This window comes from Aricia agestis, chromosome 18 (genome assembly GCF_905147365.1).
Source record: "Aricia agestis chromosome 18, ilAriAges1.1, whole genome shotgun sequence".
NCBI lineage: Eukaryota > Metazoa > Arthropoda > Insecta > Lepidoptera > Lycaenidae > Aricia > Aricia agestis.
Window position 1 is genome coordinate 2381478 of NC_056423.1, and position 18728 is coordinate 2400205.

At 38.6% G+C, this 18728-nt stretch overlaps 1 protein-coding gene across 6 annotated transcripts in view; it reads left to right on the forward strand.

Annotated features, from left to right (window-relative positions):
* The window catches only part of LOC121736035 (ensconsin-like), a 61998-nt gene that overhangs the window by 33340 nt on the left and 9930 nt on the right, over nt 1-18728 (forward strand). For 3 of the 6 annotated variants that reach the window (XR_006036961.1, XM_042127074.1, XM_042127073.1), the window contains exons 3-11: nt 2213-2415; nt 2822-2860; nt 7883-7974; nt 10570-10722; nt 13059-13190; nt 15828-15953; nt 17178-17251; nt 17571-17696; nt 18061-18141. Coding sequence is in view for 5 of the 6 variants with exons in the window: in XM_042127074.1 (XP_041983008.1) it covers nt 2213-2415; nt 2822-2860; nt 7883-7974; nt 10570-10722; nt 13059-13190; nt 15828-15953; nt 17178-17251; nt 17571-17696; nt 18061-18141 (1026 nt within the window). In the remaining variant the exon portion in view is untranslated. The remainder of the gene's footprint in view (nt 1-2212; nt 2416-2821; nt 2861-7882; nt 7975-10569; nt 10723-13058; nt 13191-15827; nt 15954-17177; nt 17252-17570; nt 17697-18060; nt 18142-18728) is intronic. The other 3 variants (XM_042127075.1, XM_042127077.1, XM_042127076.1) reach the window with 3 other exon arrangements.

The window sequence follows — 18728 nt, forward strand, 5'->3', positions numbered from 1 at the left end:
ATTGGTAGACGGCGTGGACCACCCATTTCGATATTTGTATTGGCTGGCGATGGATTCGATGGATGGTTAACATTTGTCGATTTTTTATGTTGTTGATTGTAGATGGATGGTGGAAATAGCTTGGAATTTTTGTGTATTGTAATTTGTAAGTATTCAAGTAGAGTCTCTGAAATTGTTTGAATAAAATATTACATTTCAAATTACAATGTGCTGGCATTGGTATGTCAACTCTCGTGTTTCCTTCGTGTTTGGTCGAATTCAGTATTTATGTAGCTCTCAAATCACAATGTTTTACCCACACAACGATAAATTTTTGTTTACCGGAGTCCCAATCCCCTACCCTATTCCCTTCCCTACTCTCCCCTATTCCCTTCCTCACCCTCCCCTATTACCCTATTCCCTCTTAAAAGGCCGGCAACGCTGCGAGTGTCTGAAGCTGCGAGTGTCCATGGGCGACGGAAGTTGCTTTCCACCAGGTGACCAGTTTGCTCGTTTGCCCCCCTTATTTCATAAAAAAAAAGTCACACTGTGCCTCTGCTATATTTTGCCTCTGTCTGGTTCGTACTAAATATGACCGACTATGACTAAACATCGCATAACTGTAACGCCGCCGGTTTTCGAGGTTTTTTTAACAGCAGTTTATCTATTCATCTTAGAGCCAGTTCACACGGCGCGTTGCGTCGACGCAGCGCTGCCGTTGCGTTGTTTTACATACAAATAACCAAGGTGTTCACACGACGCGCTGCGTCATCGCAACGCACTCATGACGGACAGCAGCCCCCGAGACGAAGCGGGGTGTTGACGTGACTGCTTCGTAATAACGCTACGATTACGCAGCGCCCGTGTGGCTATGCGTCAAAATATTTGCGTTGCGACTACGCAACGCTATGCAACGTGCCGTGTGGACTGGCTCTTAGCCTGTCTTAGCTGTTATTGGTAAATTTTTTGAGGCATCAAAAGCGCAGTGAATAGATGAACTCCCGTAAGAAAATCTCCTACACCGTGAACGAGACATTACAAAGAAATGCACTGCACAAGCGTTTCAGTTTTTATGACGTCGATGATTTCTTCGAGTGCGGTAAAAAACTCATCAGACGCGGGCGATGACAGTGAAAGTGAACTTATTTTTAACAGTTAGGCCGCGTGCACACTGATTTGTTCGTGTATATTGTAAAGGCGTGTGCACATTACGTTCGTGCTAGAAACTGAGTACAATTCTGTAGTTTACTTATGTAAAGGCCAAAAATTTACATGTTTCCATGAAATACTACAGTTGTCGGGTATTGACCTCCGTGGAGCTCTTAAAAAACTATGTAAGTAGTTACTTTAGTAGATAAAGACTAGAGCAAAGATACATTGCTCTACTGACTACAATTTTATGATATTATGTGATATTAATTTCCTTTTATTAGTAATTTGTCTACAAAACTTTAGCGACTCATTTTACTTGTAAATATTCAAGAATTTACCGACTTCCTTCCTATTTCAATAAGGATGTTAATATCTTAATCTCTAACTACAAGGCAGTTATAAATAGAGACGAAAATGATGTGACGAGTTTAAGATTGTCTAAGGGGATATGTGAGTTTATTTTTGTTTATCCCTCCATTCTCCAAGGAAGGGCATGCCATGGCCCATGGCAAGATTAAGGGATATACTTACAGAAATAATGATTGATTTCGTTAGAAATATCGTTTTACTTTGCTGTGTGTAACTTTTATTACCGTTAGATATATTTTTTTACAATAATAAAGCCAAGTTGATATTAAAAGTTAACTGGGGGAACATTCATGAAACGTTCGCGAACAAACGTTTACAGTATTTGTGAAGTGTGCCACATTAACAGAAAGTTAAAATCCTACTTGGATACAAAACTTAACCTTAAGTTTTTGTGGTCTACTATTATCGGTGGCTGAACCGTTCTGCAGATGTAGCATTACACTTTATAATACATAAGAACTAACTGATATTGTGTTTGTGCTCTGTTATATTCATGTAACATGTTCATAATCCAATCGACATTTTATGAGCGTCCAATCCAACGGGCAAATGGCCCACCACACATTTCCACCACTGCAACTCCCGTGTCGCCAGGATTAACAGTGGTTGACCAGGAACAACAACAACCAACCACGAAAACTGATCTCAGGCCGAAGGACAAGCTAACATATTTTATGAGCATATAAACAATGAATTCCTTTATATTTTCCAGGTAGAAGAGCGCAAGAAAGCGATATGGGAGGCGTCAATATCGCGACGGGAGGCGTTGCTGCAACGCGAGCGCGACCGCACGGAGCGGATGGAGCGCGCGCGAGCCGCTCGCTCGGCGCCGCGGCCGGCGTTCGCGTTCGGTTCGTCGACACCGCGGCTTCTCGAGCCCGTAGACTCCGCGGGCTTCTTCTGGGCCGCGCGCAGGTGTGTACACGGCTTTATGTTACATGACGCGTTCGCGAGCGTTTGCACTCACGAGCATCCGCCATAACATCAATGTTAGTTTACATAGTCTAAGATGAACTTCACCGAGCTGATAATAGAATGTAACATAATATTAAGTTTCATTCTATTATTTTATATTTATTTTATAAAATAAGAAGTTTTGTACATCAGAAAATATGTTTAGAATAGGTTAGCTGAAAAATCAGGGGTAGACAGACAATTTTTTAATTTAAAAAGTATTTTAAAAATAGTCTGTCCAGGAATTTTATATTACAAATAAGATTATATAAATTATTTATGTTATAAACGCCCATTTTTGTTATAATTTTTGTATATTTTTTTTCCCTACTACATATTTGACTAATTTATTTTTTCCCCCAACCAGTACCAACCCCGCAGATCAGATGAACTTTTTTGAGTCACTGTAAGCGGTTTTTTTTTATGATTTTTTATTTACTAATACTTATTTTAATTGTCTGTTTTAGTTAGACTGTGCCGTTTTAAATGTTCAACTAACCGCGTATGCGCATGTTAGCATGATTTTTTAAACCCTTGTGATTTTGTTCGCAAAGAAATTAGGCTTACTTTTAAGGTTTTTATAATTATTATCCATTAAGTATGCCTGTTTTTAAGGATGAAAATGAAATCAATAATAATAATTTATAGAATTACTAGCGACCCGTCCCGGCGTCGCACGGGTATAAAATATATAGCCACTGAAAAAATGATTTTAAAATCGATAGCCTATGATGGACGTACGTGATGTACGTGAAGGATCACGTGGTCACTTCTTATCTGTGCCAAATAACATAAAAATTGCTCCAGTAGTTCGCGAGATAAATATCCCTTATCCCTTTCAAATAATTTCCCCCGTTTTTTTTCATATTCTCCTATTAGTCTTAGCGTGATAAGTTATAGCCTATAGCCTTCCTCAATAAATGAACTATCTAACACTGAAAGAATCATCAAAATCCGTTGCGTAGTTTTAAAGATTAAAGGGAACAAAGGGACATGAGGGAAAAAAGCGACTTTGTTTTATGATGTTATGTATAAAAACAACAAAAATAGTGTTAATTTGATGATACAAATTAATACTCTATTTAAATCCCAAATTTTATTTCCATATTAATATAAATAAAAATGAATTGTAATTTTGTTAGTCTCGCCGAAACTCGAGAACGGCTGAACGGCTGAGATTTGATTAAGTATAGTCTTGAAATATTCGTGGAAGTACTTATAAGGTTTATATTAGGAGGGGAGTGATACGAAGTTCACCGGGTCATGTTGTTTATAAAACAAGTACGAGTCGGACTCGCGCACGAAGGGTTCCGTACCGTTATAGAGCGAAAGTAGGCAAAAATTGTGTCTTTTGTATGGGAGCCCCTATTAAATATTTATTTAATTTTAATGTTATTATTAATTATTAAAGTACAAATATAATTGAGGATGCTGTGAAAATTTCAAGTGCCTGGCAGTTGCCATTATTGATTAAGGCCAAAAAATATACGTTTGTTGTTTGGGAGCCCCCCTTAAATATTTATTTTATTTTTAGTACTTGTTGTTATGGCAATAGAAATACACAATCTGTGAAAATTTCAGAAGTCTAGCTAAAGCGGTTTTTGAGATACAGCCTGAAGACAGACAGACAGACGGACAGACATCGAAGTCTCAGTACTAATATGGTCCTCTTTAGGTACGGAACCCTAATTAAAACAAGCAGTGCTAACGAGTATTTTAACATGGCTAGCCTACAATCAAGTCGATCATAATAATATCATAGACGCAATCATTTCATCCATCATTGCCCAACGTGTAGAGAGGCCTTAGAACGAACACGTCACATTTTTTTTTAATGAAATAGGGGGGCAAACGAGCAAACGGGTCACCAGATGGAAAGCAACTTCCGTCGCCCGTGGATACTCGTAGCATCAGAAGAGCTGCAGGTGCGTTGCCGGCCTTTTAAGAGGGAATAGGGTAATAGGGGAGGGTAGGGAAGGGAAGGGAAGGAAATAGGGGAGGGTAGGGAAGGGAATTGGGCCTCCGGTAAACTCACTCACTCGGCGAAACACAGCGCAAGCGCTGTTTCACGCCGGTTTTCTGTGAGAACGTGGTATTTCTCCGATCGAGCCGGCCCATTCGTGCCGAAGCATGGCTCTCCCACGTTAAAAATATTATAGTCTTGATGGCAAAAACTGAGTTTTCGACTACCAAAGATTCGTCAAGGTTAGCAACAGGAAGGTTTTGAAGGTCGTTTAGTATTCTGTCATCGTAAGTAGACCACCATGACGCATGTCAGCGTAGATTACGCCGAAATCGACCGTATAATTACCATCACAAGGCCTAATTTGGTATGACCCGTGCAACGGTACACCTTTGACTCATTGGCCAGTGTACTGTTAATTATAGTCGCCGTGATAAGTTTCCCGTTTGGAAGTAATTTTCAATTACTTCCAAACGGGAATACTTCGCTTGTTTAAATACATTTTGCAGAAAAGAAATTAATCTGTTAAATTCAAAATAAATCTCTCTCTTCTGCATTTTAAGAGTAATTTAAAGAGTTTGAGATTTAAGCATAAAAATGTCAACATTTTATAAAGGTCAGGATATAAAACTCTGTTCGGCGTTACCTTATGCCAGGACATAGATAACCTCTAAGTCAGGGGTCACCAAATGGCGGACCGCGGTCCGCGTCCGGACCGCCGACCCATTGTGTGCGGACTGCGGACCAATCGAAGATGATCTTCGTTCATCTTAGGACTTCAACATCTCTAGGATTTAATGTCAATATCTATAGCTTGCACCAATACTTCACTCCAAACTTCAGAGATATTAAATTAGCAACAAAAATATCTAAAAAAATACCTTTGTAACTTCTGTAATTACCTTAGTTTAATTTTTTTTTTATAAAACGTGTGGACCGCGAAGGTCATTTCATGTCTTAAAACGGACCCCGAGCGAAACTAATTGGTGACCTGCTCTAAGTACTCTTTGTTTTGCAGTATACTCTACGGCGTAGTTTACTGTAAAATAGACATATTATAGTGTAGAGTCTACGCTATAATGTGAATTCGCCTTTATGTAGATAATAATAGAACTGTTTGCCAAAATTGTATTTATTTATTACTTTGTTCTTGGGTATGGAACTCTCTTCTCATTACTCTGTGTCAGGCCACCGAGCTCTCATTAACATTACTCGGTCCCATGACATAGAACTCTCAAGGACACAATATGCCAGGATATAATACTGCACATTACTCTGTGCCAGGTCACAGAGCTCTTATCAGAACATTACTCTATGCCAAGACAAGAATTTCTTTTTCATTACACTATGCCAGTATATAAAACTGCATACCGTGCTACGACGCAGAGCTCTTAAAAGTACATTATTATATGCCAAGTGATAGACCTTTTTCTCTCCCATTTAAATACTATGCCAGGATACAACACTGCGCATTACTCTGTGCCAGAACGCAGACCTCTCATCAGCACATCACTCTATAGTCTATGCCAAGATTTAAAATTATTTTTCATTACACTATGCCTGCACTAAAACTGCACATTACTCTGTGCCAGGCCACAGAGCTGTCATTAGAACATTGCTTTAATATGCCAAGACAAGGAATTCTCTTTCATTATACTATGCCAGGATATAACTCTACACATTACTCTGTGTCAGGACGTAGGACACTTGTACAGTTTATAGCGAGTGACCCAAATACCGCATACCGCGCGTAAATAGACTAGCTCGCTTTTCGCGTATACTGTTCACAGTTATTCCACCTTCCACACCATCTTTATTGTGATGATATAAGGGTCATATTTGAATCTCTGAGGTGTAACTGTAAGATATTATATGGGTAATTGAAAGATATGACATGATAGTCGGCTTTTGAGATATGTGAATGGAATTTCTTGTGATATTAGTATTTGTGCAGCCCAAGGGAATTATACATTTTACGTTAGCTGTTTTGTTTTGATGATTATTTTTCACATGAGCTTCACGATTTGAATAATATCAAATGAGCAATGAAAAAATAAATGTTTTTTTTGTGGATGTGTACAGAAATCTTCAAGAATCAAGACTCTGAAAGTCACTTATTTTGACTTAAATATAGTTAAAGTTAAGTCTTGTAGATTTTGAACATATAAATATTTAATGATTATTGATTACTTAACTTTAATGTAATGAAGAGTTTGTCAGAAACCTTCACGAAATTAAAGTTAAGTTTCTTCACTCGCTTTAAGTAAAAGTTTTTTTTGCAAATCGGAAATCCATGTAGATACTTCTGATGATGCTTTGGACTGTTTTCCCCTGTCATATCATATCCCCTCTCTTAGTACTTAGCCTTTACACGAGTTAAATGTTTTAACAAAACCGGTTTAGTAAACTTTCTTTGCGGATGACGAAATTGCCAAATTCGCCAGCTATACCCATTGTTACCAAAAACAATACGTTGTATCTCTAAGGTCATCGAACCTTTTTGTTTTGAAGCTAATTTTTGTCTGTCAATTGTCTACAGCAAAATTTTGGTTAGGAAATACTTTCGTTTTAAATCGAATATTCGAGTTATGAGAATAGTACTGTAGACTCGGGATACGAGAATTAGATTCTAAACTTAGACTAAATGTAAGAGTTGTTTCTATAGTGTTTATAGATGTCTATACTCTATAGCTCGGTCACAGAATCTGTAGAAACTTGTCCATTGACCTATCGCTGCCAGTCTCTGTAACTCGCGCACGAAGACAACTATCGTGTTCTATTGTGAAGACAAGATAGTAATGTTTTCGAGTAAAAGATGGAAAATGTCAATGACCTCTCCATCATACGCGACCCGACTATAGCTAAGCATGAGCATGTTAATGTCTGAATCGAGAATATTCTTGCTCAAAGTCTGATAATAACAAAGCAACCTACTTTAATACACGAATTGAGAACAGCTGTTATTATGTTGAATAATTTCGTATAACTTTGTAGTTAGTTGTGATGTCTATTTCTAACCTTTATATTATTGCCAACGAGCCTGCAGGGCTTTACGTTCTTGCGAAAGGTAAGCAACATGCATTTGACAGGGGATGCAGCATAATATTTGCTGTCTGACGAATATTGTGATAGACTGCAGATATTGTGCTATTCTATCAAATTACTGTTGCTTTCCTGTCGCAAGATATGTAAGCAGCCCGCAAGTAAACCTTGTAACCATAGCAGTAAGGTCCAATTTGCAATTAAGAGCTGATGGAACGTTTTGCTAGGCCACATAAGGGTGCGTTTCCACCGCAGCTGTGTTGCGAAGAATGTGTGAAGATCCATTAGGATCGCCGCGCTTAGCGAGGTCATCACCCTTATGCTAAGCGTGCCGTTGAACCTAATTGCTATGGTAGTAAGGTTGAACGTTGTCTGGCGAGGAAATGAAGGGTGTGTTCTAACATGTAATTTACATGATTTCAGGGCGGCATCAACGACGAATGTGATGTACGCGTCTGCGCCGCTCACGAGACGCGCGTCTGCACTGCACCTAGACTCCGACACCGAGACCAAAGGTAACATACATACATATACATCCCTACATCCTACATCCCTACATGCTACATCCTTACAATTAATTATTACTAGTTGACGCCCGCAACTCCGTTGCGCCAAAATTCGTTTATCACGCGGGGACTGTACATTTTTCCAGGATAAAAAGTATTATATTATGTCCTTTCCCGAGATTAAAAGTATCTCCATACCAAGTTTCAGCTAAGTCGGTTCAGCGGTTTGGGCGTGAAGAGGTAACAGACAGACAACTTTCACATTCATAATATTAGTATGGATATGGATAGCTAGAGCACACGCTATACATAGTCTACTTTTCCATATTGACTGCTTTTTAACTTGTACGTGTGCTTAAGTCAATAAAATAATCGACATTTCATTCTTTATTATCTCATAACAGCAGCGTTCCGTTTCGATGTAAACCGAATTTTAAAACCACCAAACTCTTCTTAGTCTACATATTTTGTTACAATTTATAATTTATCATTAAGTACATATTTTTTATTCTATAATTTATTAGCAATTGGGTCTAAATAAATTTATTTGATATGTATAATTTTAGTTAAGTTATATTTTATGTAGTAAGTATTATGTCAAAAAGTATTTCTTGGGGGCAAAATTATTTGTGTTAAAGTCTGGAAAGCTTGCTTCGCTTGGGGCTTTATTATGCAAATTGGAACTTAATTATAATATTTGAGATTTTCAGCTGAAAGTGTGTAAATGACCTTGTCAAGTAGCACTTAAGAGTTTTGTTAAATATACTGTTTATAGCTTTGAATTGTTGTATAATATCATTAATATCATATTATACAACAATTTTACAAGATGGCTGTGACATATTTTTGATATGTTACAGTCATCTTGTTAAATTTGCCTGCCAATTTGACACCTAGGCCGTTTACAAAGTGGCGATATCTTAAATGGTCGCTGTTAAGCATTTGTGTACTAACCCACAAACAATTTTTTGTTGAATTATGAATGCAGTCTTGTTAATGATCTAAAGAACATGACTGCATTCATAACTCGGATACGTATTTTTTGTGGGTAGACAAATGCTTTACAGCGTCCAAATAGCCTGGTCACTGAACACGTAAGACTATTGTCCTATTTCTTTTATCTTTCACTCAACGCACTTATATTTAGGTTCTTTTTCACGAGTAGAAGGGCGATAGTGTTTTTTTTTTACATGTAACTGAAAAAGAAAAGTAGTTATAGGCCCATGGCCGAATTTCTACTTGTTCAGTAACCAAGCTATAACATTCATAGTAAGATATTGGACTGATCTTGTTATCAATATAAGATCAAATAGTTTCCACATTACGACACGATTCTGTTGATAAGGGCCTTATCACACTGGCGATTAGCGAGTGATTTGAAAGCGACGCGACTGCAGTGCACACGCCGCGATTGCGCGGCGTGCACGCAGCTTGCCTTCGGCGTTTTGGACACTCAGCAGCAAAATGGATTCTGACGTCACTCCCTAGACGAGTCTACTAATAATGTATAACTAGCTGTTTGACCGAGCTTTGCTCGGTATCCGATGAAAATGACATTTTCTAGAAATAATTCCTAGCTAGATCGATTTATCGCCCCCGAAACCCCCTATATACTAAATTTCATGAAAATCGTTGGAGCCGATTCCGAGATTCCAATTATATATATATATATATATACAAGAATTGCTCGTTTAAAGATATAAGATAATAATCCGTGCACGCCGCGCAATCATGGCGTGTGCGTTGCGCAGTCGCGCCGCTTTCAAATCGCTCGCTAATCGCCAGTGTGATAAGGCACTCACTTTATCTATTGTATGCCATTGATTTCTAGACAAATCCTATTCATAGATAGAGTATCAATACTTGATGTGTAAGTACTTACTTGTAATGTTGTTTTCACGCAAACCAAGGACGAGGGGTGAACATTATGTTCACTAGTTTGTGTAAGTTATCGCTAGTGATCATTTTTGTAGCAGCTTGTAATTTATCCTTTTCAATTAAACCACATAAGTCATAATATATTGTAACTAGACAACAAGAAATAATAATAATAAAATAATGGACATTCCATTTGTCTGGAAGGACAACCCGTACCCAAGCTGTAGCATATCCACACATTATATCGAATGAAAGGGCTTAAAAAGCTGATCATTTTATTGTATGATGAAAAATCTCTAAACCATGGGTGAAGAAAGTTAACGAGGGTCATTCACTTTTTTCTCCCATGGTTTAGCGACTAATGGACGAAAGACGATCATTTGGTGGGTACGATATACCCCTCCTTATTTGATGTCTCGTCTGATGCGTTAGAAAAGTGTCTTGACAGAACAACCAAACAGGGTCAAAAACGGTCCATCCTTGATAGACAAGGTTACTTAAAGTAAACAAACCAAGAGTAATTTAATTATTATTATTAGTCTTAAGGGTTAACCAACCAGATCCCAAAACGCACCACCCATAAACAAGGTCGTTTAGAGTTAACCTCTAGGCTTAGGGTTAACCAACCAGGGTCAAAAACGCACCACCCATAAACAAGGTCGTTTAGAGTTAACCTCTAGGCTTAGGGTTAACCAACCAGGGTCAAAAACGCCCCATCTCTTCCAGACGAACCGGAGCGCACGCCGTGGTCTTCAGTTGCGCGGCGACGCACGGACCTGGTCCCCACGCTGCCGGCGCGCGTAGGTAGGGCGTATTCCATGACGCGCCTCGACGTGCGCAGCGCCGCGTCGCCGAGCGTCTCCGTGCGTCATCTCTCGCGTACGTACCGCTTGGACGCACACGTAATGTTGCTAGTATGTGAGACGGTTTGGAGTAGCTAGATTATAAAAATATGGCTAGTTAGTTTAGTCATATTTTTGTCTACTAGTAAGTCCTCCAAATATAATGAAATTGGAGTGACGTAATTTAAAAAAAATGTTGAGAAATAGTTCTATTATACCTCTATCAAAATGAGGGAACTTATTTTTTTTAATTGTTACGAAATAAAAAAAAACAGTATTTAATGCAATTTATAAGCATTCAATGTGTTACTATGATTAAATTCAAAAGTTGAATCAGAATTTTTCTGGGCAGAATTTAATATTTTAAATTCCGAAGTCATATTACTCACATAGATTTTAAAGATTTGGTAATTCAGTGTGTGAGTGCTTGTGTGTGTGCTTGTACTACAGTATAAATGCTATACAGTAATGCTACATTACGTGTGGATCCATTATGCTTAAGGTTTTGGGCTTGGGCGCTTGCTGCTGTCATCGGACTGGGTTTAACGCTTCGCCGGAAATCTCCTATCTTGGTGCTCTAAAATGGAAACGTAATAAAATAAAAATTAAATTTTGAAAATGTTTAAATTTAGATGACAAAATAAGGATGGAAAAGCCTGTCTTGTCATTTGTGTTGGGACTTGGGAGTCGTTTAAAAATTTAATCCTACCGACTGCCCTAATTTGCAATATCTTAATCAGTTGATGGTGTATATATACCATAAGAGATATTGAGTCATATGCATATGGTGGACTATTTGGTTGGGTTATGTCAAGTCAGTGTTAGCCGTGATCTGACAAATGGGATTTACATAACAAGACCAAATTACATAGGTTCGCCATATGCCTATGAAATCTCTGATAAATGATAATAGATTTTTGTGCTAATCTTTTGTGACTGAGCCTGAAAACCAGCTTAACATTATAAGGCCATCTCTGATAGTGTCTTAACAATTGTTAATAAAAATTGCTTATATTATGAAACAGATTTTTAAAATGAAAGATGTTTCATCAACTTCTGGACAATATGACGTGCTAAACACTAATAATTTGGAGCTTCAGCATATCTCTTGGGGCAAAACAGGTAACCCTTTTATTTATCTACAGGCTGTTTCATAAACATATATTTTCGAAGTAAAAAAAACGGCGCGTTAAGTGTGAAATTTCAAGGTCGCGTTATGAATGGGTCAAATAATAATATTAATAATATTGTGTAATGACTAATGACGCTGTCATGATTTATGACAGAAGTTATGACACGTGCACTCTCTAGGCACGGTTTTTTTAACGTTAAGTATAATATTTTCATTAAAATAAAAATAAGAAGTGGTAAGTGAGTATAAAATATTATATTTATGAAACATTCTGTATAATATTATCTTCTCTCTGGTGTTGTCTCACGGGCTACTAAGGTAAGAGTCACTATTTCTTTTCTACTAACTCTGCTTTTTTTCACTTTTACTAACGAATATTATATTTGTTTAAAATATAAACGTTTAATATTATCTTGTTTAAAAATTGTCTAATAATATTATATTATTGTGTTTTAACTATATCTTATATTATGTTCATCATCATCAAAGGCATTATACTATAAATGTCAAGTATTATAAACATAATGAAATAACACAAAAAATTAATCACAATTACCTTCATGAAATTGAAAAGCAACGGAACCATTGTATATTATTAAGTTTAACACCTTTAACATTGTACTATCAGAGAAGTTGATTCACAGACAGAAGGCGGACGTACGTGATTTGGTCGCGTTACGTCAGACGGATTACAGCTAATATTGAATTGACATAATCCAACCAAATGACTTAGGTCCGTCAATTGCCTAAGGGCCCGTTCACGCGACGTTTTTTTACGCTCGTTTGTATCGGTACAACTGCAAGTTGAACGCTCAGCAAACGCAAGGAAGCCTAAAGTTCTAATCTTTATATCTGCCAAATCGCGATGAAAACGCGCAGAAGACACGCGTCGTCAATGCGCAAAAAAAAAATCGTGTGGAAGGGCTGTATGAATCAGTGCGCAAAAAAAACGTCGTGTGAAAGGGTTCTATGAATCAGTGCGCAAAAAAAAATGTCGTGTGGAAGGGTTCTATGAATTAGTGCGCAAAAAGAACGTCGTGTGGAAGGGTTATATGAATCAGTGCGCAAAAAATTGTCGTGTGGAAGGGCTCTATGAATCAGTGCGCAAAAAAACGTCGTGTGGAAGGGCTCTATGAATCAGTGCGCAAAAAACGTCGTGTGGAAGGGTTCTATGTATCAATTTCTTCATTCGTACTTACCTGCATTTCACAAATACATTTTATTCTATTTCGCGTCCACAGAGCCGCGCTCAGGCGACACGACGCCGTCTCGCCCGGGCAGCGCGTTATCCGCTGCGCCCGTCGTGCGTCGCACAACACCGCGCCGCCCACGCCCCGCCAGCATTGCCGGTACGGGCGTACATACACCACGAGGTAACTTGTCGCTAACATGTAGGAATCGTAGGATATCACAGAACGATGCTTGCCGAGCAACATGGCTTTTACTCAATTACAGAAAAAGGAAAAGCTATAATTTTCACAAAAATACGTGTGACACTCGGGGCCTGACGCGGTATAGCTATTGCATCATTTTTTGTCAAGTTATACAATTAGATTCGTATACGTCTTGTCGCAAGCACACAAACACCGTGCCGAAGTCGGCTGTCGGAGCGTAGGTTTTATCGTTACGGAATTTCTTCATTCGCTTATCTATAGCTTAAAAATCAGACTTTAAACAGTGTTTTCCTATCATGGGGACCACCTGTGAAGTACTGTCTTCGCAACAAAAAAACAATTACCAAAATCGGCTCACAAACGGTGAAATTATCCGCGAACAAACAAAAAAAAACTCATAACATATACGGTCAAATTGTAAAACCTCCTCCTATTATGAAGTCGTTTAAAAAGGAGGGTTACGATTTTAACCTATAGTATGTTTGTGGCTATGGATGTTCATCTGTACTCAACTACTAAACTAGTTATTAATAATTAGACAAATGAGGTGTCGTTGGAAGCCTTTTAATCGTCCGCTGGTTATAGGATACATGACCTCACGTTAAAATGACTAAAATAAAGAAGTAAAAAAATACGTATGGCACTCGGGGTCTGCCGCGATAAAGCTATTTACATTATGCACTTATAATTCAATTACGTCGCATGCACACAAACACCGTGCCGAAGTCTGGCAACGCCGCACCGACCGGCATAGCGGTGCGGTAAGGTCGGAGTAAGGGTGTTAGGTTTTTTTTCGTTACGGAATTTCTCGATTCGGTCGCCGCGCTCAAAGCCCGCCCTAAAATCTATGCAATAGCCTATTACCTCCTCTTTTTTGGAAGTCGGTCAATAAAAGTAGTAGATGTTTTAATTGTCTTTCCTGTTGCTCGGCAAATATTGTGTCGCTGTATGTAAGGTAGAATTGAACTTTTATGGAAAGATACGTACGTACTCTAATAAAATATATTTTATTTTCGTGGTTCGCTAGTATGTAATTTTCATTGCCATTTTATTCTATGGAGAATAATACTCCATGCATTCGCATTAAGAATGTAGTAACTCATTCAAGAATGCAAATTTCATTATGATCATTTGTCACTTCATGGATTTTCCTAAATGAGTAATATCTACTCGTATGATACTGTATAATATAGTCTTGTTCACTAGATTTATGAATTTATTTACAAAGCAAGTAAAATTCATACAGGCCATTAACCAATCGCTCATAAAATTATTGTGTATTAAAAACACGCTTTTTTGCAAAAATTATAACAAATTATTTCATTGTCATTGGCACTTAATACTATGTAAAGTTTCGAATTAATTAAACTACTGAAGAAAGGTAAAAATCGTGTTCAAAGATTCCGTTACATGCATACAGCCCAAGCTGATAAAAGTATTAAAAACACTACCGCTAGTGTTCCGCGATAGTTAGTGAAGTCTGAAGACGCTTCGTGCTAATATTTGTTTGGTGTTGGTTGCTTTGTGCTAGGTTAGGTTAGTAATTTAATTGTGTACAGGGTGTAACAAAACTAAGTGATACTACTTCAGGGCGTGTATGGGTCAGCCCCTAGAATAGCGCTGAAAGAGCCGTAACCATTTTATTTCACCTTTGTACGGAAAAATTCAGGACGGGTGGGCGCTCGCCCATACAAATCACAAAAATTTTTCTCTTTCAGCACTGCTACACAACAAAGTCTATATAAGGGACACTTACACACCCTAAAGTATTATCTCTTAAATATGTCTACCAGAATGTGATGGCAATTTTAGGTCCAGCAGATTATAAAAAAAAATATCCTTAATCATTGGATAATTTTTTATATTTGCGAAAACACACAAAATAAGCCGCTAAATGAATAAAAAAGGATGAAAATGTTTTATTCCTATTATCCCGGTTAGCGGTATTGCTAGAGTAAATTTATTTTCTCACTTTTTGCCATCAGATTCTGGTAGACCTATAGTTTTGTTACATCTTAAATTGTATATTTTCATGTTCTTAATCCATCTTAGACTAAAATACCACCCATTTCGCTAGATATAACAAATTGTATATTACTTTAAGCTTGCTGTTACTGTATAGTACGAACTAATTATCCAAATTAATAAACCAAACATAACCTACAATAAAACAATAATACTAAGACGTAGGTTACACCGTACACGCTCAGTTTTACACCAGTTCAGTCCATCATCTGGTAACAAAACTAAACGTCTAACCAGTTGATCGACGGATCATTTCTTTGTTATGTCGGAGCTCGGAGGTTACACTTTCAAATTCTCATCAATCTGGTAAAGATTGACGCGTAACTGAACGTGTACACTAACCCACGGATTAATGGACTGATCATTTTTTTTAATTTTTAATTTATTACTTTTTAGCCAACAATCTGGCGTCAATCTCAGATTGATGGACTGAACTGACGCCAGATTGAGCGTGTAACCTACGACTTAGTATTTTTAGCCATCAGTCTGGCGACAGTCTCATTCTTGATGACAGACTGAACGTGTAACCTACGTCTTACTACGAATAAAATGAAAGCAAACTAATTATTACTAACTCAGCGGCGTATTCAGGTGGCGACACGGGGGCGAGCAGCGCGGCGACAACACCGTCGGTGTCGCGCGACGCGACCGTCGTCAGCAGACCGGCGACGACGCCGCGACGCCCGCGACCGCTGTCGCTGCATGTTGCCAAGACAGGTGAGTTCTACACGACTGCTGAGGAGGGTTATGTTTGTTGAAAAATATACTAGCGCAATCTCCTCAATACTAAAGGAGACACTGTTTGCCTTAAAATAAAACAGATTTTAGACTTGGAATAATATGTTCATGGGAATTATAGCTTCAATAGAGCTGATTGCTGGAAACAAAAAAGGAAATTTATACGTGCTTCGGCACGAATGGGCCGGCTCGACCGGATAAATACCACGTTCTCACAGAAAACCGGCGTGAAACAGCGCTTGCGCTGTGTTTCGCCGAGTGAGTGAGTTTACCGGAGGCCCAATCCCCTAACCCCTACCCTAATCCCTTCCCTACCCTCAACTATTCCCTTCCCTACCCTCCCCTATTACCCTATTCCCTCTTAAAAGGCCGGCAACGCACTTGCAGCTCTTCTGATGCTGCGAGTGTCCATGGGCGACGGAAGTTGCTTTCCATCAGGTGACCCGTTTGCTCGTTTGCCCCCTTATTTCATAAAAAAAAAAAAGTGTATTTTTGTTTGACCTTTCAACCCCAAATTTTCCCAATTAAAAAGTAGCCTATGTCCTTCCGATTTAATCACTCTACTTATAAAACGAAAGCACAGCAAAATCCGTTGTGCAGTTTTAAAGTTTAAAGCAAATATAGAGACATACAAAAAATGTTTTATTAGTCAAGTAGTACAAAGTCACTTTTTTTTCTGTCCCTTTAATATCTTCAAATTGTGCATTTATATACATACGTGTTATGTACGTAAAACTGCAAAGTGTTGCAGATGCAACAACGCGACGCGACGCTTTGACAGTTAATGCCACAATAAACAGAACTAACCAGACTTAGAAGTGTTCTAGAAAATACGTTTGACATAATATGTCATGCAGGCCGGCCCGCGCTGTAATGCTAAGTAGTATACGGTTTTGCTCGATAGTTTTACTCCGAATCGAAGGAAATGACATATTTGACATATTTAATTCCATCAAGCCGGCTCGTAGCGAGCCTTCGAGCTGTCAGTTTTGCGGTCCACACGGTGGTTATTGCTCGATTCGGAGTAAAACTAGCGAGCAAAACCGTATGTGAGTACTTAGCATAACTCTGCGTTGCTCAGCCGTTCTTAGCATGCTTACAGTGGTACCCGCGCCGATTTGTCAGTTTGTTTGAAGTTGGCCTACGTTTTCGTTATGTCTATTGTGCCAACGCCATGTAATGATGTTTACTCTATATTTTCAGCGTCGCCTCTTGCTCCCGGTGAAGGCAAGCCCCCAGTCCACAGAAAACCAAAGCCATCCAAAGATCACGACAGAGTAAGTTACTTTACTTAGATACTACTTACTTTTTAATAATAAAGATAATATTTATACAGTATATTATGCGCTGTTAAGGACTAAATAAAATAAATAAATAAAATATATTTTTATTCAAAATGGGGTATCATGATAAACTTTTTGAAAGTCGAACGAAGACACTATGTTGCCTACCACCGGTTTGGGAACTACCCCGCCGAGAAGAACCGTCTTTGTATGTTATGTGACTTTTCCAATATATCAGACAACAAATAGACATTGTATAGTTATTCGCTACTGTAATGCGGGAGTACTTTATAAAGATTAAATTGTTTTGCAGTCTGGTCGCGGCAAGTCGCTATCGGCGTCGCCTGGTCGCGGGTTGTCGCCGTCGCCTCAGCGCGACCGCACGCGCGACTACTCGCGCGACCACACGCGCGAACACAGCCGCGACAAGGAACTAAAGGTATTTTGATAAATTAATTTATAGGCAGATTATGGTCATCGTTGTTGTCAAAATCTTTTTTTTTTTTTTGATAAGGTTATAAGAAACTTGGAGTTCTTAAAATTACCTATCGGTTTTTCTTGCCGCTATATTTTTATCGGCGATCGAATATCGAATAATATAACGCTTCCCTCTTAAGAAGCTCTTGTCATCTTGCGGCAGCGATGCAATACATAGTCGAAAATTGTATATATCTGATGTCTGTCAAAAATTTTGTGTACAAAATATCGCCTAAATAGTCTTACAAATGTTTATAAAATATCTACTAGCTTTTAAATATAGGTATATATTGGTAGAGTGATGATGATAATGGTGGTATTTGCAGGCGGCGGAGGGTGCTCAGTTGAGCGCGGAGGCGGTGACGCAGAAGCTGGAGGCGTTGAGGTTGGAGGAGCGGCACACACAGGTACCAGAGAGGTTTTACCCTAAAGTAAACAGAGGGGTGTTACAAGGACATGTTTGTATGTATGTGTGCCTATCAGTGGTACCGTAGCATCCAAATGTGGTGGTGTGGTGGACGGGGGTGTAGTTTTTTGGAACGAAGTTCCTTATCGCGCGTTGTGACCTTTCGCAGCCCCTTGGCTAGACGGAAAAAGATGTAACCATGACACAAAAGTGTCGTTATATTACAACTAGAGCAAAAATGATATAGTGTAAGTAGTAGTAGCACGTGTTTCTCTCTCTCTCTCTCTTTTGTTTTTTTTTTATTTATAATATAACTTCGTTCCATCCGGGTGTCCTTTGACACCTCTCAATTTTTTTTTAAGCTGATATAATCGAAGGTGTTCTCACGTGGTTGTGGGGGTAACCTATAAGCTCCGACATTTCTCCTACGTTATACGATGTATGCCACATACACCCACACACAAACTATGAAGGGCAAGGATAATATAACGCTTTGCGCTGACACCGTATGGTCTCGTATGTCTGCAAATGTGGTAGGGCAGGGGTTCCCAAAGTTTGCGCCGTGGAAAGGCAAGAGGGGCGCCGTGA